This window comes from Oncorhynchus nerka, linkage group LG2 (assembly GCF_034236695.1).
Source record: "Oncorhynchus nerka isolate Pitt River linkage group LG2, Oner_Uvic_2.0, whole genome shotgun sequence".
In the NCBI taxonomy this organism is placed as follows: domain Eukaryota; kingdom Metazoa; phylum Chordata; class Actinopteri; order Salmoniformes; family Salmonidae; genus Oncorhynchus; species Oncorhynchus nerka.
Genome location: NC_088397.1, coordinates 86,195,832 through 86,218,392, shown reverse-complemented (window position 1 = coordinate 86,218,392; position 22,561 = coordinate 86,195,832). Strand labels below are relative to the sequence as shown.

General features: G+C 40.2%; 1 protein-coding gene across 5 annotated transcripts; it reads right to left on the bottom strand.

Moving 5' to 3' along the window:
* Nucleotides 1-214: 214 nt before the first annotated feature.
* Nucleotides 215-21,153, bottom strand: LOC115144099 (transcription factor AP-2 gamma-like). Of its 5 annotated transcripts, none has more exons than XM_029684841.2 (8): nucleotides 21,096-21,153; nucleotides 16,809-17,267; nucleotides 16,544-16,595; nucleotides 14,764-14,847; nucleotides 13,569-13,791; nucleotides 7,064-7,182; nucleotides 2,146-2,287; nucleotides 215-1,806 (listed from the first exon to the last, which is right to left on the bottom strand). In XM_029684841.2, exons 1-8 carry the CDS (start codon nucleotides 21,129-21,131, stop codon nucleotides 1,512-1,514), a joined length of 1,410 nt encoding a protein of 469 aa, XP_029540701.1. In that variant the 5' UTR covers nucleotides 21,132-21,153; the 3' UTR covers nucleotides 215-1,511. The 5 variants fall into 5 exon arrangements, with proteins under 5 accessions (XP_029540701.1, XP_029540681.1, XP_029540690.1 ...); XM_029684821.2 differs by lacking the exon at nucleotides 21,096-21,153 and adding an exon at nucleotides 18,366-18,775; XM_029684830.2 differs by lacking the exon at nucleotides 21,096-21,153 and adding an exon at nucleotides 18,366-18,775 and having other exon boundaries at nucleotides 14,776-14,847.
* Nucleotides 21,154-22,561: the final 1,408 nt, after the last annotated feature.

Here is a 22,561-nt window from a genome sequence, read left to right as displayed (position 1 = left end):
TGAAAAACAGGGGCTGTTGTACTTTGTGTGTGTGTGTGTGTGTGTGTGTGTGTGTGTGTGTGTGCATGAGTGTGTGTGCGTGTGTGGTTGGTTGCGAGAAAGAGAGAAATGGCGAGAGGTACAGAAGTCCTCTGATAGCTCATTAATGTCTATGCAAGGCTCTATGCAAGGCTCTATTCAAGGCTCTCGCCCAGAGAGGAGAAAATCAACAAAGTCCTTATAACAGGGTTGTCTTTTTATTACTTTTCCTAGGACCTTAAAACAGTTTTACACATATTCAAAAAGCATATCATACCCACTGCCTAACCTCTACATTATAAAAACTAACCCATTTAGAAAAATTTAACACTTTGTAAAAAGTGAAGCCATACACCAGAATGATACCATTATTTACATATCCCATTAAATTACAACATCAATTAGAAAATATTTACATTCAGGGTAAAGGTAACGGACAAAAAAAAACACTTCTCAAAAGAAATATAAACATTTTGCATACACAGACACACACAAACAATGAAACACATACACTCTTTCTGGCGTACTGGCTGAAAGAGATACAGTTCAGATGAAAATGTCTTACAAGGGTTGGACACATTTAACATCAATATTGAATAGTTTTTGTACTGAAGGTGAGGGATATCTAATCTGGTCAAGGACTGATTCCTTTTACATTGCAAAGTTTACAAATACTAAAGGAACCAATGGGCAATATGAGTACTTAAAGACAGGGTTCAAAGTAGCAAAGAGCCCATTGCCTTTTGTCACAGCCCACAAGTAACCATCTGGTATCAAACACTGAGTAACCATCCCTGATCCAACACTAAATGGCTGCTATTGCAAATTGCCTTTAAGGTTTCTGGGGAAAACAGACAAACACACAAACAGGCTTCTTTTCCAGACCTACTAAAAAAACTCCCATGAAAAAAACACAATAACACTGTACCCATTGAAGTCATTTTGAAAATTCAAGCAATGAATAAAAAACGAATGAAGTGGATTTTCTTCTCTTCCGTAGAAAAAAAGTGTCCTTTGGTAAGTCCAATGGGAACTGAGCACCGCGGAAGAGACACAGGAAATCAGTGGCTTTGCCTCCAGACAGAAGAGGGGAAAAAAGCTGAAAAGAATTCACAGCCACAGCAACCCATCTTGAAATGATGTCCTCTAGGGAAACAACAAAGTCTGCTTTCTGTTCCTTACCCCATGTCAACTAAGTCCAGACCCTTTGGCTGTGCACAATTTAAGCACCCACTACTACAGTAGGCACCAAGGTAGGTCGATCTCGCATTGAAAGCAGCCCAAAGGTGGTAGGCGGGCAAAAGCAGTGTTATTTGAGAAACTAAACTTGTAAACATTGTCCATAATGGGGTAAAATGTTCAATTCAACTGGGTGGATACACAAAAATATCTAGAATCGGAATCATACAGATCATTTTCGCTTCTACATATCGATGTCATAGAAGTCCAAAGGGGAAAGGGGGGTCTGTACAGTCCAACAGAATAGTATTTCCTCATTTCCTGTGCTTCTCCATTTTGTCAGAGGCTTTGCTACCGTTGTCGGAGGAGCCCTGCGTGTCGCTGCCCGAGCTCAGGTACATTTTGTCCACCTGTTTGAGGGCCTCATTCAGGTAGTTCTGGAGGGAGGTCATGGCGGCGCAGATGGCTGGCGAGCCGAAGCCGTGGGTGATGAGGCTGAAGTGGGTCAGGCAGCCCTGGATCCCCTGATCCAGGATGGGCGCCGGCCGCGTGTTCCCCAGAGGCGAACGGTCCTGAGTCAGCAGATCGGTGAACTCTTTACAGATTTGCCTGGTGAAAAAAAGACGACAGAAATGTTGATAGCGAAATGTACATGACCCAGACATGGACTACTGGATTTATATATAGTTGACAATGATCCAATCAGAGAAGTACACGGCTTCATGTTGACACTATGAAATTGGGAGGTCTCAAAAGTAGCATAGTTATCAAGATGTTTTATAAGTCAAGAGCAGATTGAAAACTACAGAAATGTTTTTTGAAAAACTGAAAACCGAGTCAAAACTTCACATACCTTCAAAACCCTGCAGGGCTTTTATGAAAATTATATCCTTTAATTTGGAAGAGAGAGACAGATAGAGAGAGACAGAATGACAGAGAGAAACTCACTTAGCAGCAAGGAGCATGTTCTTGCGGGAGTTGACCTCATTACGTTCCACGTGTGGTCGACCAAGGTATTCAGCGATGGCCTTTGCCGGGAACTCTGTCTCACACGAGTAGCCAAAATCCCTTGCTAAGTGAACGGCTTCTCCTATAAAGACAAAGACACCGTTTGAAAACTCCACAAACAGATGCAAAATAAGACACCAAAACTCTTATCTAGGAGACCGAAATGCAAATGTGGTCTTGCTGACATACCACAGCCCACAGGGGCACTATATGTAGATAGTGGAACAGTGCAAGGAACAATAATCAGTCGTGCTCAGTCTCTTAGCTCGGGGGAAGACAAGCCACTGAGGGTGAATGTATCCCATCTTCAGGGAGGACTTCCTGCATGGTCTTTAATGGGCTGATGTGGCTAACTGCACCCGGACGGCCTGTAGCACCAAACAGAGTCACTTATTGATAAACACGCACATCACATGGGGAATGTAGCAATTCAGAAACGCTAGGCTTTAAGGTCAGTTGGCCCTCCTGGCAAGTGGAACACGTGATAACCAGCCTTAATTCAGACTTTGAAGGTCTCTAAATAACACCGGCCCCGAGTCATTCTCCTGCACCCATTTATAGGGATTAGGGATAAGAGGGGAAAAAGGAAATCACACGTGGCTATGAGAGGTTAGACGTGATTACATTCATATTGGGCACACAGCTATGCGTCATTGTTTAGACATTGTCTAGCCGAGGTATGACTGATGAGGGCGTCAAAGATGGGATTGATAAATAAACGGAGGTGACTATTCTGCCTCAAAACAACGAACGAATCTAGACAAGAGACATCTTCATGAAATACTTCATGAGAGGAGATGGGCAGGGCCGTTGCTACATACAGTTGAAGTCAGAAGTTAACATACACTTAAGTTGGAGTCATTAAAACTCGTTTTTCAACCACTCCACAAATTTTGTGTTAACAAACTATAGTTTTGGCAAGTCAGTTAGGACATCTATTTTGTGCATAACACAAGTAATTTTTCCAACAATTGTTTACAGACAGAATATTTCACTTATAATTCACTGTATCACAATTCCAGTGGGTCAGAAGTTTACATACACTAAGTTGACTGTGCCTTTACACAGCTTGTAAAATTCTATAAAATTATGTAATGGCTTTAGAAGCTTCTGATAGGCTAATTGACTTAATTTGAGTCAATTGGAGGAGGACCTGTGGAAGCAATTTGAAGGACTACCTTCAAACTCAGTGCCTCTTTGCTTGGCATCATGGGAAAATCAAAAGAAATAGAACTGTTTGGCCTTAATGACCATCGTTATGTTTGGAGGAAAAAGGGGGAGGCTTGCAAGCTGAAGAACACCATCCCAACCGTGAAGCACAGGGGTGGCAGCATCATATTGTGGGGGTGCATTGCTGCAGGAGGGACTGGTGCACTTGACAAAATAGATGCCATCATGAAGTAGGAAAATTATGTGGATATATTGAAGCAACATCTCAAATCAGTCAGGAAGTTAAAGCTTGGTCACAAATGGGTCTTCCAAATGGACAATGACCCCAAGCATACTTCCCAAGTTGCAAAATAGCTTAAGGACAACAAAGTCAAGGTATTGGAGGGGCCATCACAAAGCCCTGACTGCAATCCTATAGAAAATGTGTGGACAGAACTGAAAAAGCATGTGCGAGCAAGGAGGCCTACAAACCTGACTCAGTTACACCAGCTCTGTCAGGAGGAATGGACCAAAATTCACCCAACTTATTGTGGGAAGCTTGTGGAAGGCTACCCGAAACGCTTGACCCAAGTGAAACAATTTAAAGGCAATGCTACCAAATACCAATTGAGTATGCAAACTTCTGACCCACTGGGAATGTGATGAAATAAATCAAATCTGAAATAAATAATTCTCTCTACTACTATTCTGAAATGTCACAATCTTAAAATAAAGTGGTGATCCTAACTGACCTAAGACAGGGAATTTTTACCGTGATTAGATGTCAGGAATTGTGAAAAACTGAGTTTAAATGTACATGGTGTATGTAAACTTCCGACTTCAACTGTATGAGTACACTGGCAGTCAGGACCACAGTATGTATTATTATTTTTACATTTTTTTAAATAATACTGTTGAGTGTTATAGTAGTAGAATTCACAAGGTGCAATTTCCAAACTTGATTGTCTATCAGGAGCTTTCCTCTTGTTAAACTGAGAGTCAGTCAATTAGCCCATGTCAGTTAAAAAAAATAAATTAGTCTAGTTAGTCTAGCCAGCTAACTTGTAGTAATCATGGCTGAAATTTACCGACCGGGCACACAGGTCATGTGCCCAGGGGCCCTGACTTCGAGGGAGCCCCCATTGATTTCGTTATTCACTCTAACTTAGATACACTACCAAAAGTATGTGGACACCCCTTCAAATTCAGCTGTTTCAGCCACACCCATTGCTGACGGGTGTATATGTAACGGATGTGAAACGGCTAGCTTAGTTAGCGGTGCGCGCTAAATAGCATTTCAATCGGTGACGTCACTTGCTCTGAGACCTTGAAGTAGTAGTTCCTCTTGCTCTGCAAGGGCCACGGCTTTTGTGGAGCGACGGGTAACGACTGTTGTTGATGTGTGCAGAGGGTCCCTGGTTCGCGCCCGGGTATGGGCGAGGGGACGGTCTAAAGTTATACTGTTACATATATAATTTAGCCATGCAATCTCCATAGACAAACATTGGCAGTAGAATGGCCTGTACTAAAGAGCTCAGTGACTTTCAACGTGGCACTGTCGTAGGATGCCACCTTTCCAACAAGTCAGTTTGTAAAAAGTCTGCCCTACTAGAACTTCCCCGGTCAACTGGAAGTGCCTTAATTGTGAAGCGGAAACGTCTAGGAGCAACAACGGCCCGGCCGCAAAGTGGTAGGCCACACAAGCTCACAGAACGGGACCGTCGAGTGCTGAAACACGTAGCGTGTAAAAATCATCTGTCCTCAGTTGCAACACAATATCGAGATCCAAAATGCCTCTGGAAGCAACGTCAGCACAAGAACACAAGAACTGATTGTCGGGGGCTTCATGAAATGGGTTTCCATGGCCGAGCAGCCGCACACAAACATAATATCAAAATGCGCAATACCAAGCATCGGCTGGAGTGGTATAAAGCTCACCGCCATTGGACTCTGGAACAGTGGAAACGCGTTCTCTGGAGTGATGAATCACGCTTTACCATCTGGCAGTCCGACGGACAAATCTGGGCCTGGCGGATGACAGGAGGACGCTACCTGCCCCAATACATAGTGCCAACTGTCAAGTTTGGTGGTGGAGGAATAGTGGTCTGGGGCTGTTTTTCATGGTTCGGGCTAGGCCCCTTAGTTCCAGTGAAGGGAATCTTAAAGCAACAGCATACAATGAAATGCTAGACGATTCTGTGCTTCCAAGTTTGTGGAAACAGTTTGGGGAAGGCCCTTTCCTGTTTCAACATGACAATGCCCCCGTACAAAGCGAGGTCCATACAGAAATGGTTTGTCGAGATCAGTGTGGAAGAACTTGACATGGCCTGCATAGAGCCCTCACCTCAACCCCATAGAACACCTTTGGGATAAATTGGAACACCGACTGAGAGCCAGGCCTAATCACCCAACATCAGTGCCCAAACTCACTAATGCTCTTGTGGCTGAATGGAAACATGTCCCCTCAGCAATGTTCTAACATCTAGTAGAAAGCCTTCCCAGAAGAGGGGAGGCTGTTATATCATGATTTTGGAATGAGATGTTTGACGAGCACGTATCCACATACTTTTGGCCATGTATTGTATCATATTAACATGGCATAAGTCATGACAAAATGTGTAGAATTGCAGGAAATTAGCTGTAAAACGGCAACATTTTTCCCCACTCTGTAAAGCATTTGTTTACCTATTGTTAATACAATATTTTTTCTGATAACATCTATAACTGTTATATTTTTAAATTCCGGTGCTGAGTTAATGTGAATGAATGTGTATCGGCTAATTGTATAGCTAATAGACTTTGTAGATCGACTGAGGTGAATGAAGCTACAGTATCCAATGTGATAATGGCTTGGGCCATTTTAGTTTTTTTGCCATTCTCCAAATAGCATTTTAGAGTTATTAAATTGTATAGAAAACCCCACCCATACCAACACACACTCACACACATTAAAACTCACACCCTGGCTACAGCTCTGGAGATGTGTACTGTGTGGTGATTTCACATGTTCCCTTTACATCTTTGAAGAGTTTGTGTGATCTGTAAGACAGGAAGATTACAAGCTACACATTTCTTTGGTCATGTGTGTTGTATTAGATAGTGTCACAGCCGTAATAGACAGGCCTGGACTCGATAAAAGTTTCAGGGCTATTCTTGTGCTCTTCGGTCTTGCCAGCTTCTTGATAACCTCAAAATATCACCAAGACAGTCATTGTGGATAACGTCAACGTTGCCTTGATAGTCAAAGACAGAGGAAAGCCAGCAAGAACTCAAACATCAGATTGGTCACAGCCATTTTGACCAAAAATAAATAAATGACAAGAAAAGTACTAGCCACGGTTACTATATACTATATACAGCCAGTATTATAGTAATAATGTCACAGTAGCTTAGGGATCTCAACTTTTCTGTTTATCATAGAAATACTGTATAATGAATAGATAGATGGTAGAAACATCATTGGTGTAAGCAACGGTGTCTGATCACCATCTCAGACAACTTAATCAGATATTTCTGATCACATCTCTCCGTGCATAATATGTGCAATAATCAATTCAATTGACAGACCATTTTTAGACGAGCCAGCTTGTTCAAAGAGTAAAGATGGAGATGAGTTCTATGCATTGTATTTCTATGGTGTTATATGTTAAGACCACTCTGGGGCACATTTACCACAGTTTAAGTTTGAAGAGGAAATTGAGCGGCGTACCTTCTACCAGTGCAGTTAACAGGGTGACGTTAGCAGCCTTTCTCCTTCCAGCGGGCAAGTTGAGCCCAATCTTGTCCAGCTTCTCTCTCAATGACCGGCCACCATTTTTAGACTTGGCTCTGTAGGAAAAATAGCGTCATCATTAATTGACAATATTGTAAGCTTTATTCTCTCTCTCTCTCTCTCTCTCTCTCAAATGTCCTTGTTTTTAAAAGAAAAGCAAAAAAAAACATCACTCCTGTGTTCCAATGGCACGTTGTGTTAGCTAATCCAAGTTTAACATTTTAAAAGGCTAGTTGATCATTAGAAAACACTTTTGCAATTATGTTAGCACAGCTGAAAACTGTTGTACTGTTTAAAGAAGCAATAAAACTGTTCTTCTTTAGACTAGCTGAGTATCTGGAGTATCAGCATTTATGGGTTCGCTTACATGCTCAAACTGGCTTTTCTATGCAACTCTGCCTAGAAGGCCAGCTTCCCAGTGTCACCGCTTCACTGTTGAAGTTGAGACTGGTGTTTTGCGGGTACTATTTAATGAAGCTGCCAGTTAAGGACCTGTGAGGTGTCTGTTTCTCAAACTAGACACTCTAGTGTACTTGTCCTCTTGCTCAGTTGTGCACCGGGGCCTCCCGCTCCTCTTTCTATTCTGGTTAGAGCCAGTATGCCCTGTTGTGTGAAGGGAGTAGCACACAGCGTTGTATGAGATCTTCATTTTCTTGGCAATTTCTTGCATGGAATAGCCTTCATTTCTCTGAACAATAATAGACTGACCAGTTTCAGAATAAATCAAACTGTAATCGAGCTCACAAATGCTGATGCTCCAGATACTCAACTAGTCTAAAGAAGGCCAGTTTACTTCTTTAATTAGCACAACAGTTTTCAGCTGTGCTAATATAATCACAAAAGTGTTTTCTAATGATCAATTAGCCTTTTAAAATGATAAACTTGGATTAGCTAACACAACGTGCCATTGGAACACAGGAGTGATGGTTGATGATAATGGCCCTCTGTACGCCTATGTAGATATTCCATAAAGACATCTACTGTTTCCAGCTACAATAGTCATTTACAACATTATCAATGTCTACACTGTATTTCTGATCAATCTGATGTTATTTTACTAGACAGAAAAGTGCTTTTCTTTCAAAAGCAAGGACATTTCTAAGTGACCCTAAATTTTTGAACGGTAGTGTATATACAGTTAAAGTCGGAAGTTTACAGGTTGGAGTCAATAAAACTTGTTTTTTAACCACTCCCCAAATCTCTTGTTAACAAATTATAGTTTTGGCAAGTCGGTTAGGACATGTAATTTGTGCATGACACAAGTCATTTTTCCAACAATTGTTTACAGACAGATAACTTCACTTATAATTCACTGTATCACAATTCCAGTGTGTCAGAAATTTACATACACTAAGTTGACTGTGCCTTTAAACAGCTTGGGGAATTCCAGAAAATGATGTCATGGCTTTAGAAGCTTCTGATAGGCTAATTGATATAATTTGAGTCAATTGGAGGAGGACCTGTGGAAGCAATTTCAAGGCCTACCTTCAAACTCAGTGCCTCTTTGCTTAACATCATTGGAAAATCAAAAGAAATCAGACAAGACCCCAGGAAAAAAAAATGCAGACCTCCACAAGTCTGGTTCATCCTTGGGAGCAATTTCCAAACGCCTGAAGGTACCACGTTCATCTGTACAAACAATAGTATGCAAGTATAAACACCATGGGACCACGCAGCCGTCATACCGCTCAGGAAGGAGACGCGTTCTGTCTCCTAGAGATGAGTGTACTTTGGTGCGAAAAGTGCAAATCAATCCCAGAACAACAGCAAAGGACCTTGTGAAGATGCTGGAGGAAACCGGTACAAAAGTGTCTATATCCACAGTAAAACAAGTCCTATATTCGCATAACCCTAAAGTCCACTCAGCAAGGAAGAAGCCACTGCTCCAAAACCGCCATAAAAAAGCCAGACTACGGTTTGCAATTGCACATGGGGACAAATATCATACTTTTTGGAGAAATGTCCTCTGGTCTGATGAAACATAAATAAAACTGTTTGGCCATAATGACCATCATTATGTTTGGAGGAAAAAGGGGGAGGCTTGCAAGCCGAAGAACACCATCCAAACCGTGAAGCACGAGGGTGGCAGCATCATGTTGTGGAGGTGCTTTGCTGCAGGAGGGACTGGTGCACTTCACAACATAGATGACATCATGAGGAGTAATATTATGTGGATATAATGGGTCCTCCAAATGACCCCAAGCGTACTTCCAACATTGTGGCAAAATGGTTTAAGGACAACAATTTCAAGGTATTGGAGTGGCCATCACAAAGCCCTGACCTCAATCCTATAGAAAATATGTGGACAGAACTGAAAAAGTGTGTGCAAGCAAGGAGACCTATACACTTGACTCAGTTACACCAGCTCTGTCAGGAGGAATGGACCAAAATTCACCCAACTTATTGTGGGAAGCTTGTGGAAGGCTACCCAAAACATTTGACCAAAGTTAAACAATATAAAGGCAATGCTACCAAATACTAATTTAGTGTAGGTAAACTTCTGACCCACTGGGAATGTGATGAAAGAAATAAAAGCTGAAATAAATCATTCTCTCTACTATTATTCTGACATTTCACATTCTTACAATAAAGTGGTGATCCTAACTGGCCTAAGACAGGGAATTTTTACTCTGATTAAATGTCAGGAATTGTGTCAAATGTATTTGGCTCAGGTGTATGTAAACTCATACACTCAAACTCGGGTGTATGTAAACTTCCGACATCAACTGTATGTATATTTAAATATTATGTATATTATTATGTATATTATCTTTTTGGGGGGGCAAACTTAATATACTTTAAAATGACTGAAACCAAATAGAAACTGTGTAGAAATTATAATGGACCTACATTCATACAGTTTCTTGACTGTGTCCAGCTCGCCAAATAATCACTAATATGAAATCTAGACAATCAGGGAACCTTTTAGTGCGGCCCTCCGGGCATCTTTGAAGACCGAATGTGGCCCCCGTGGAAAAATGAGTTTGACAAATCTGCTCTAACTTTAGAATTTAGCATGTTCCATTCTATATGCTATTTGTGATGGAATGGTTTTTCTATAAAGAGCAGAGACAGCAACTCCAGACTTCCTGTAACCCTAACTCCAGACTTCCTGTATCCCTAACTCCAGACTTCCTGTAACCCTGACTCCAAACTTCCTGTAACCCTAACTCCAGACTTCCTGTAACCCTAACTCCAGACATCCTGTAACCCTAACTCCAGACTTCCTGTAACCCTAACTCCAGACATCCTGTAACCCTAACTCCAGACTTCCTGTAACCCTAACTCCAAACTTCCTGTAACCCTAACTCCAGACATCCTGTAACCCTAACTCCAGACATCCTGTAATCCTAACTCCAGACTTCCTGTAAACCCTAACTCCAAACTTCCTGTAACCCTAACTCCAAACTTCCTGTAACCCTAACTCCAGACTTCCTGTAACCCTAACTCCAGACTTCCTGTCACCCTAACTCCAGACTTCCTGTCACCCTAACTCCAGACTTCCTGTCACTGAGAGAGCATAGCAGTGAAAGGCCCATCCCTGAAGGAGGCCTCATCATACACTTTTGAAAACAAATAAATCAAACGAAAGAGCCTCCGATACCCTCCCTGACCTAAAAAAATAATAAAACACTGACACAAATTATGTTTTTCCCGCCTTCAGCACATAGCAGGGAAATCACACACACACACGATTCAGTTTTCCGCATGACTGATTGGCAGGCTTCGCTCCCTCTTTGGTGGTGAGAGAGACAGCGTCTTTGGGGAGGCATGTGTGTGACTGCCTCCCTCTCTCCACAGCCCCCACTTTATCCTATCGCTTCATGACCTACTTAACAGTGTCTCAGTGTGTGTGTGTGTGTGTGTGTGTGAGAGAGGCGTTTAACGTCTGTGGCACTGGCAGGGGCACATGGGAAGTGAGAAACATGCCTTCCCAGCAGAAACAGGCAGGGGCCCCTGGTCAGAATCCCATAGTCCCTCAACAGACTGCCTGCTGACATATGGGGCACAAGGTCAACTACTCATCAGCAATTAAAATAGCCCTGCAACCCCCCTGAACACACACTCTGTCTCTCTCGCTCTCTCATATACTGGTGCTAACTACTCTGATGTAACCTTTCCCCAAAGCGAAGTACCAGGAATTGCAGAGTATACAAAAAGGTAGTCAAGATGCTTTCAACCACACAATTACTGAAGAGGAACAGCTGCTTTTAGAGAACCCTTTTTAACGTATCCGTCAACGTTGCTTTACTGACCTACTGTCTGTCTATGAACCAGGTCGGAACTTTTCTTCACACTACAGACCTGCGAATGATACCAAGCTTTCATAATGTTTAGTATCCAGCAGCACCCTGAAGCACTGTGCCTTCACAAAGTATTCATACCCCTTAACTTATTTCACATTTGTTGTGTTACAGCCTGAATTCAAAATGGACAAAAATATATTTTTTTGTATCACCCGTCTATACAAAATGCCCTTTAATGACAAAGTGAAAACAATGCTTTTAGAAATGTTAGCAAATGTATTGAAAATACATAAATATGTAATTTTAATCTAGCATGCACACCACTGAGTCAACACATCTGAAGTAGCTCACTATTTAAAAATATATATATATTCTAAAAACCTTGTTTTGCTTTGTCATTATGGGGTATTGTGTGTAGATTGATGAGTTGTATTTATTTTTTATCCATACGGCCGCAAGGTAACAAAATGTGGAAAAAGTCAAGGGGTCTGAATACTTTTCGATTGCACTATACATCTGTAGCTCACTAGCTATAGAACAGTGGCATTATCCAACTTTTTATTTGTATTTTTTATTTGACCTTTATTTAAGTAGGCAAGTCAGTTAAGAACAAATTCTTATTTTCAATGACGGCCTAGGAACAATGGGTTCACTGCCTGTTCAGGGGCAGAACAACAGATTTGTACCTTGTCAGCTCGGGGATTCCAACTTGCAACCTTTAAGTTACTAGTTCAACGCTCTAACCACTAGGCTACCCTGCCGCCCCAGGGACATCTCTCGGAGACATGCATGTTATGTTATGTATGGACATCTCTCGGAGACATGCATGTTATGTTTTGTATGGACATCTCTCGGAGACATGCATGTTATGTATGGACATCTCTCGGAGACATGCATGTTATGTTTTGTATGGACATCTCTCGGAGACATGCATGTTATGTTTTGTATGGACATCTCTCGGAGACATGCATGTTATGTATGGACATCTCTCTGAGACATGCATGTTATGTTTTGTATGGACATCTCTCGGAGACATGCATGTTATGTTATGTATGGACATCTCTCGGAGACACGCATGTTATGTTATGTATGGACATCTCTCGGAGACATGCATGTTATGTTTTGTATGGACATCTCTCGGAGACATGCATGTTATGTTTTGTATGGACATCTCTCGGAGACATGCATGTTATGTTATGTATGGACATCTCTCGGAGACATGCATGTTATGTTATGTATGGACATCTCTCGGAGACATGCATGTTATGTTATGTATGGACATCTCTCGGAGACATGCATGTTATGTTTTGTATGGACATCTCTCGGAGACATGCATGTTATGTTTTGTATGGACATCTCTCGGAGACATGCATGTTATGTATGGACATCTCTCGGAGACATGCATGTTATGTTTTGTATGGACATCTCTCGGAGACATGCATGTTATGTTTTGTATGGACATCTCTCGGAGACATGCATGTTATGTTATGTATGGACATCTCTCGGAGACATGCATGTTATGTTATGTATGGACATCTCTCGGAGACATGCATGTTATGTTATGTATGGACATCTCTCGGAGACATGCATGTTATGTTATGTATGGACATCTCTCGGAGACATGCATGTTATGTTATGTATGGACATCTCTCTGAGACATGCATGTTATGTTATGTATGGACATCTCTCGGAGACATGCATGTTATGTTATGTATGGACATCTCTCTGAGACATGCATGTTATGTTTTGTATGGACATCTCTCGGAGACATGCATGTTATGTTATGTATGGACATCTCTCTGAGACATGCATGTTATGTTATGTATGGACATCTCTCTGAGACATGCATGTTATGTTATGTATGGACATCTCTCCATGATTTCCTAAATATACCAAATCAGCTGGAACAAAATTAGTGATCCTTTGAGCTGCTGTCAACCATATTTTAACAGACTAGATGTTGGCCATTGTTCACAATTGCATCCAATGAAAAAACAGTAACACCTGTCATTCTAATACATTATGATGCAGTTATAATGCATGTGTTTATTAAACCTTTGGGGTAACACTTTACCAGGTATAGCACATTATGGTTGATGTTATATTGCTTTGCAAGACCTGTCATAAGCATGTTTCACACCCTTAAAATGTCTTGTAACCATCTCATAATGAATTCATATTGTGTGGATACTGACCTACGTAGGACTCCCCCTAGCAAAGAGGCGTTGAGGCATTCGGGAGGAGACAGGCGCCGCTGCACCTCTGCCACAGTCACCTTGTACTTGGAGGTGGAGCTGAGAAGCGAGAGGCGTCCAGGCACTGAGCAGAACACCTCTGTGGGGTTGGACACCATGCCTAACAGGGACTCCTTTTGGAAGGGCAGGCCCAATGAGTTGCCCTTGGGGAGGGACAAGGGGCCTGGGGAAGGGGTGGAGAGAGAGAGGAGAGGTTAGTATGAGTGTTGGTTAATAATGTTAATAATGTTAAGAGAAATTATAATGAGAGGAAAAGTACTAGGAAAAGTTGGAGTATCAAGGTTAATATAGAGTATCTTTACTGTCCCATTGGAAATGATGGTTTGCAGAGAGGATAGACAGACATTAGACAACATTATTGGACTTTATGGAGGCTGTGCTTCATTGTAAACATGTTATGGGTGAAGAGACTGTTTCTTTGAGAAATTCCTAGAAAATGTTTAGTTTTTTAAAAGGATTTGATTCATCAAGACTGGCTTCATTTGCCGATAGTTGTAAAAAATCCCTCTCCACTGTCTGTTGTCGCCCCACAGTGCAGCTTGGATTCCAACTTTAACATGCTTTCTCTTATAATAAACTGTGAAATGTAACATCATCATGATGATTTGTAAAAAAAAATCTATATAACTCAGAATTATTACATGTAAACAACAAACCTGTTTCCTTTGCGGAAGCCAAGATGTACACCATAAGTGGCCATTCACTAAATAACTATGATGAACTGGTGTGTTTTTCACCAACAGTCATTCCTGAGGTTTCACAGCTAAAAGTCCCCTCATTCCTACCACCCACTGCCATGACATCCACACGCATACACAACTGTTCCATGCTACTTCACAGAGAGTCCCTTCTCCCTGCCTGGCCGTAGACCAACCCTGTCGCTACTTCTAATTGAGTGACTAAAATAAAGACTTGTTTTACAGAAACATGGCCCAAATTGGAGGGCCATTTTGGATCAAACGTTCAATGGTCTGTAGCTTCTAATCGAGTGAATAATAAGAACCTAACCTAAAAACTTCTGTTGTACGGCAACAGGGCCCAAACTAGCAAACTGGGTGGCCATTTTAGATCAAAACTTCAAGGGTCAAACAACACAAGTCACACCCAGACAAACATACAAGTACACTACATATACCTTCATCCTCACCCGCAAGAATGCCCCCCTCATAATAAGTCCTCTGTAAGCGATCAAGGTTTCTGCCCCCTCGTAGTCCTAGTACTGAGACAAGAATCACAAAAGGGGGACAAAATTACAATTTAGAGCTCATCTATAGGGTACAAGGCTAAGAGTGAAGTATTGCTGCCGCCGTTTACAAGAATGTAGGCTACCCACAGTCTGACCTTGAGTGGAAGATCAATAAAGTGAGCCAGCGCACACTGTACCGAAGACCGAAGACTATATGTCCTTTATCGTGCTGTACAACTTGCTACCTCCTTAATATTGTAGTTTTTTTTATCGGATTGTCGAATTGATTTAAAACTAATCATCAAAAATGTCCACCAATTTAATACAATCCAAAATGGCTGCCATTGAGAAAAATATGCAAAGCAAAGCATTGATACCATTTAGGTAGCTTTAACACAAATGCTTATACTGTAGCTGGATTTAATATTTTATTCAAGCTTTCAACTGCCTAAAAAATGGCCATCAAAAATCCGGCAGATTTTTGTACTAATTTAGTTTATTTGGGCTAAAAATACAAATAAATATGTGTGCATGCACGTTAGGTTATTCATTCTAAATAATGTTTACTATACATTTTTCCACTGTATCAGTCTCATACTTCATCCTGTGAAGCAAGCAGTTTAGCATTATACATGTAGCCTTTATTACAGAAAATATATGAACTATTCTTTACCGTTCTTGCTAATGTTGCAAAGGACATTCACACAAACTCTTGTCAAGCACCACATCACAATAATGTTATCTACCATCACAGTTCCTGAACCTGTATGTTCACAGTGATGTTGTTTTAACAAATCTCACTAACATCTATTATCAATTTACTTCTAATATGATAACCATGAATTCAATATCTACAATTCATTAATCTATACATTCATTTGGTTACAAAGGTGGTGCAGAATTTCAAATTAACGCACAAAATGACTGAATGAAAGACTGTTGAGGGTAGGGCCTACTAGATAACACTGAATCCTCCTCATTCAAAATATTTCATGTCCCAACAAATGACTGAATTGTCCTTTGCATGCAAGGAGGATGCCACACCCCAGCTAAAGCTGGTTCTGCAGAAAGTCAGCCAGCGAGTCTCAAGAAGAGCAGCGACCCATTGGACTGCTTTCAACTGGAATTCAAAAGGAGTCGAATGCACCAGCTTAGACCTCTAAAGACTTTCCAAAGCACTGCCTCTCCCTCTCTCTCTCAATGCAGTATTTCAACGGTTGCACAATGTCCTCAGTCCCATCTTGTCAGCCATAGGCTGCCATTTTGAAAAGGTTATTTTTCTGATGTTCTATTCAAACAACCTCAGCACAGGAATCCACAGAGGACCAAACTAGGCTTAGCTAAGTGAACCTCATGACTACTGGGATTATCAATGTATGTACCAACAAGTACAACTACCAGCCTTTCCTACTCAGATTTTCTATCATCAAATGCAAAGACATGTAACTGTACAAATAATTGCTAAATATTTGTAGAAGTAGAATTTTCCAGGTACAGTATGTACTTAGTAACAAGCAATCTCAGCTATGGAGTAAATGTAAACAGCTCTCAGGGTTTCTCTATTGCAATCTTGTTACCTGTTGCACACCAATTTCTGGCACTGTGCCCTTATACATCAAGCATGTGTAACTCACAAACCAGTAAGGGAATATTGTATTGAAATTGTGAAAGCATTTCTCATATGTCAATATATTGTAGGCTACATATTTGGAAAGTAAAATAAACCCACCTTTTTTGATGACTGTTTGATCTGCCATTATAATACTGTGGTCATCTACATGCTGAAAAATAAGTAAAAAAGCAATATGTCATACTTATTCTTAGAATAATAATTAAGGGAGTTAATGATGAAATATGACATTTACATTCCATTCATGACAATAAAACCATGCCTTTCCTTTGCAAGTCTATTTAGTTTTAGCCTGACCATTGTTTTAGACAGCATGCCTCATTCAATTTCACCCAGACAACAAAATCACAATCAAATCACTCACTTGAACATCATCCAGGCCATGGCCCATTTCATGCAGTCCTATGTTATCACCAATGATGGTTGACTCAATGCTATGGGCGTGAGGCGGTAACAGCTCTGGCCGACGGAAGCCTTCTCTTCTCAAGCCGGACGAGCCGCCGTCCAGGCCCAGAATCTGGCTCGCGAGTCCGCTTCGCGAATGAGGTCCCAGTCCTTCTTGACCATGTCGCCCCGGCCATGACTGCTGTTGGTTAGAGGACGACTGGTGTATGGAGTTGATGTTGAAAGGGTCGCCGAGGTGCGAGTAGGGGTCACTGGACTGGGGGTATGATATAGGCTGGTATGGAGGTGGGAAGTACGGGGGTTGGAAGTCTGAGTTGGCCGAGTGGGAGAGGGACGGCGACGGGCTGTAAATGTGCTGGCTCACTGCGGGGAGGTGAGGTAACCGGGGGTTCCCATTGCTACTCCCGTCGTGCCTTTCCTGGGAACAGAAGAGAGACCTTAGTTTAGGTTGATAATGATATAGGGATAAAATATAATATATTGTGCCTCTTGTCAATTAGACAAATCCGTAGTGAATCAACAGAATTTATTGGAAAGACAACTGTGTTGACAGCAAAGCCTGATGCAGACGACAATATTTATTTTTCACCATCGATTAGGAAAACATTTGGTGAAATGTTTTACACATTCATGCATAATATTTAGAGGCCGAAATGAATCTATATATATAATGTTATTTCAGTACACAATTATCAGAAGAAGGCTGCTTAGAACAACCTTGAAAAGGAAAACATGGTTTCACAATTCAAAGTAAAAATGCATATTTTGTTGCACAGAAAAATAGCTAAAATAATGTTCTTATTTCTGATAGCATGCAATCTATGTGGACTGTTGTGATATTGCTGTTACCACATCACCTCTCAAAAGACAGTCTGGGGGGGACTATTTTACTACCCTTGTGGCCTATATTATTATTAATAATAATAACAATAATAACAACAATACTTTGGTAATTGTAATTATTTAAAATAACCTGACTCAGCTCAGAACAATAGACCTGCCTAAGTAAATCAAAAAGCTTTATACTATCACCTAAATCCAACTCAAGTAACACAAAATATACTTTATTTAACACAAAGTAAAATGTTATTTATTGAAATCAAACCGCATGTCGTCAGTAGCTAACTGCGGAAAGAGTAGCCCATCTGGAATAGCCTATATACAATTTATAATGTTAGATTAAGAAACATATTTAGGCTACCATTCAAATAAGAAGAAAATCCTTTCTGCTAATGCACTTGAACTTACACTCGACAATGAAAAATAGCATAAGCTTCCTAGTTATAACCATTTCCCATGAAAATACTTTTCATTCCGTCAAACTTTTATCAAGTACTGTATCTAAAAGGGATTGCCGCGCGACAAATATCTATAGACAAAAAGTCTACCCATTAAAGACGCGATAAAGCGATGGGGCGCATGAGGGCCACAATATTTTATTATGAAATAATGTTCTTTCATATTTTCTAAACTTGTTGAAACGTAATGCCGTGCGGTTTGTGTAGCTAAAACTCACCTCACAGTCATCCTCGTACTTCACGTTATCTGCTAGTTTCCACAGCATAGTTTCTGACAGACAAAAGCTTAAACCGAGAAGCTTGACCAGGTAAATTGGTGGTCGTCTACGAGTTAATCCAGGTGGGAAACAAAGTAAGACTGTAGCCCACTTCCTAGAAATCACGAATAGACTTATTCAACTCGAGTGGGGCGGCGGTTCCTTGAAGCGCACCGACGTTGGAGCGTGATTCGGGCGGCTATCAACATAAATCTTAACAGCAACTATGAGTAAAAACAGTTTTTCAAGCAAGATCCCTTCCAGTAGTAAGCGGTAAGCAGTTACGCAGTGACTATGGGACGAGGCGCTGAATATATGAAACTCGACTCCCTCTGACGGACAAAGTGATGATGTTCAAACCCTTGCTCCTTACTGAATCCGCTTGAAAGTATGTGTACTATATTTACATAGGTTAGATATTTTTAGGGGGCGTGCCTTTTGTCGTGATGTCATCTTGAATATGGCCGAAGACAAAGTTTGCTGATTGGTTATTATTGGAATAAGTAGCCAATCATATTGCTGTCCGTCTGCAGTTGCTCTCTTAACAAAAACATTATAGGCATATACTTTCGATAATAATGTTTTATTATTATTATGCTATTATAAGTAATTGAGGCCGAATAACTGAATGTAGAATAATGCATAGCCTATAATAATATCATAGTTAGAAACCTTGATTTAAAAAATGATGATAATGGTGATAACAATAGCCTATGAATGTAATCGAGAAAATTGATATTTTTTAGCCATGTTAAGTTGACAATAAGATCTTCAATAGAAATTTGCAAAACAATAGCCTGCGAAAAGCCTTTAAACATGAATTAGCCAATTTCGCTAAAAGATAGACTCCTTAGTTGAAACAACCCCCTCCCCCCCCCATCCATGATATAAGAATGATAGTTTTAACCATGTTTTGAGGCTATACCGTGTTTGTTTACATTTACGTTGTTAACAAACACTGGAGAAAAAAGCGTATATTTGGGGTTCTGACAGTTGAACTAAACTCCCGATGCATTTATAGGTTATATTCTTCAAGAATCAATGGGTCAGAATTGGATCTACGATTCCAGTTTTAATAAAACAAGAGTCAACGCGCTCATATAAAATATTCCGATTTCCATCCTAAACATTTTAAATAATTGACACCTAGACTACTTATACGTACTTAAAAGGAATAGCTGCATTTCGGGGCTTTACCTTGACGTTTGGTACCTTCAAAACCTTAAAGCCCCAAGGCTTAAAAGCATAGTTCTTCTTCAAACCACTAAGCACCAGGCATCTCAACGAAAATCTCCCCCTTAGAGCTTCATTAACATTTTTGGTGGAGCATTGCAATGTCCAAAATAAAGGTGTCCTTGATGTTTGGATATGCATGACTTCACGCAAAAAGGGAGTTATAGCCTATTTTAAAGACCATATTTGTGTTTTTATTTTTGTTGTTTCCAATATCATTGTGAAATATGATTTAACCTATAGATACAGCAGTTAGTTAAGCTAAGGGTTTGAATAATTTTCTGTCTGATAATTGTTAATATGCCTGGAAAAACAATACACGTGTCTTTATCATTAAGGTTTTGGGAATGCTTAATAATGATTCGACGCCTGGGAAACAATAACGATTGGGGAAGATCAGCTCATCCATGAACGACGCAGTGGCTTTAAGCTGCGCGTGCTTCTTCTGAGCGTGTTAAGATATGAACCAGAAATGAATGCTCACTAATTAAGGGATGTTTACATCGCGGTGGTAGAGAGTAAATGAGGTTAGACACGCAACAATTGCCTATCCGTTGTGTTTTGAACAGGGTTTTTTATCATGTCAATTACAATCATGGCAATGCCAATTCGTTTAAACAAGAACTCTTGACAGAAAACCCCATTTTAAAGTAGGCCTAAATTGTTATCCATAAAGGCAATTAGTTACAAATGTTAGGCTTCACGTGGGCCATGTGGTTTAGGGTAAATATGAAATCCTCTTTCGAAATAGAACAAACACGTAGGTGAATTATGCAAAAATACTCTCACACTGAAGAAGCTAAACTCATGTAGAATATATAGTCTATGTTTGACTATATTCAGAGACAAATTACCCATTTTTATGGACATGCAATATCAATGTAACAGATTTTCTATTAATAGTCTAATATTATTTAGGCTACTAGTTTATTAGTGTAGCCTATATATTATTTTTAAAAATGTGCACATTTGGTCTAGGCTATAGGCAATTGAGTATTGTGAGACATAATGTTCTTGAAACGAATATTGGCAACTGGTTTACCAGAAAACCAGTTGCCAATATGAACTATAAATCTGAGTTGACGTTGGTTATATATTTTTAAATCTAACACGATATGTAATGACCAAGGTGTATGGCAAATGTAGGCCTATGACTGACTATCTCTTCTGCAGGGCTTTAACCTCCGAAGTCGTGAGCACCCGAGTATTTCAATAGATCAACGTTATAGGGTCTATTATCATAATTATTGGTTTAATAATAATAATTCATTGAAATTGTATATTTAGCAATAGTAAAGCCACTATCAATTGCCGCGTAGTAGCCTAGTACAAACGACCACAAGGTCCTAAAAACCTGTATCCTACAATTAATGTAACGTGCTGACTTATTAGGTCAAAAGATAAACAAGTAATAGTCATAAGCATTTTAAATAAAAAGCTAAACATGCATTTGCTTACCCGCCAGTCTGATTCGAGCCTCTCGAGTAAAGACATCTGTGAGGATCGCGGTATAATTCCAGTGGAAAGGCTATGAAAGAGAGAATTCGCAAGTCTATATTGCTGAATTCACCTGGTTCTCTTGGAATGCGCATGCGCCCTGCATGGTAATGCACCTGAGTGAAACCCTATGCACATTCCCGTGATAGGCCTACTCTAAGGTTGTTCGACTTTCCTACATATCTCTCTACACATTCGAGGGTAGCCTAAACGACGCGTATGAAAGTGTATCTTCATAGAATAAACGCATTTAAACCATCAGAGGAGCTTCTGAATAGCCAATAGGCTTATTTATTTTAGTTTCTTTCCATTTCAATTAACTACAGTTACATTTTATTTTCTAATGTGTTTTGTGGATTCCTTAGGCCTTCATATAAACGTTAAACGTATTTTAGCCTATCGTAAACTTGTGTAGGGTAGGCCTAATTATGAACACAATACAGAAAGGTCGCTGGTTGGAATACCGTCGCCGACTAGGGGAGAAATCTGTCGATGTGCTCATGAGCAATACACTTAACCCTAATTGCGCGTAAATCGCCCTGGATACGAGTCTGCGAAAATACTAAAATGTCAAATGTACAGAGATTCAAATATGTATCCTGAAATAGTCGCAACTCCAAAGCTTAGTGCCAGAGGATAACCAAAACTCTTTATTACAAAGGATAGCTTGCAGCGAAATACCGAGAATTGCCGCCTACAACATCAAGAAAGTTGCATTGATGCGTTCCAAGTTTCGTTCAACGAACGACTGAAGGCTTATAAGGCTAGCCTTTACTGTGACAAAGTAATGACTTAGGTGAATAAATGCATGGTCGCTCTATTTTATTTGATCCATCTTTAAGGAATACATGAAGATGCGTATGAACATACAGTATCTGTAAAAAAACGGAATAATTAACTAAACATTTACAAGATAGAAATGACAAGGGCAAAGACTATCTAATTTATTTACTTGAATGGGAAACAGAATTTCCCCAATGTGACTTTTTCTAGAGGTCATAGGTGACATTTGCACAATCGTTGGCCAAAGAGCTGATATGATTGGTCAAAAGACCAATCAGTGAAAAAAAGATGAGAATTGGTCTACCTGCGTAAACGCATATCCTAAATTAGTTGACTCTAGCCATCTGCAGAGTAGAATTCCAGAGGTGTGTCTACTCTACACTAAGTAGATTCTAAAGGCAAAGTTAAACCTCTGCTCCCATCTTGTGGCTTGACTCAATTATTAAAGCCAAGTATATATTTTTTCTGCGCTATCAATGTTTCTTTCACACTTTTGTGTGACCCTAAAACACATATTTGCACTCAATTTTGGCTACATTTCACACTTCCATGGTGTGTCCTAGAATAAAAAATAATGTAATATTAATTTAATATGAATTGAAATATAAAGCAAACGCTTTAACTCCAACACAAACCTGAAAACA

What these genes read in the sequence shown, in the direction of transcription:
- LOC115144099 (XM_029684821.2), bottom strand. Translation starts at nt 18,413, where the DNA reads ATGCTGTGGAAACTAGCAGATAACGTGAAGTACGAGGATGACTGTGAG. An exon ending in CTAGGGGGAGTCCTACGTAG is followed by an intron (nt 7,183 to 13,568) that starts GTCAGTATCCAC and finishes TTTTTCCTACAG; the next exon opens with AGCCAAGTCTAAAAATGGTG. An exon ending in GTTAACTGCACTGGTAGAAG is followed by an intron (nt 2,288 to 7,063) that starts GTACGCCGCTCA and finishes TTGTCTTTATAG; the next exon opens with GAGAAGCCGTTCACTTAGCA.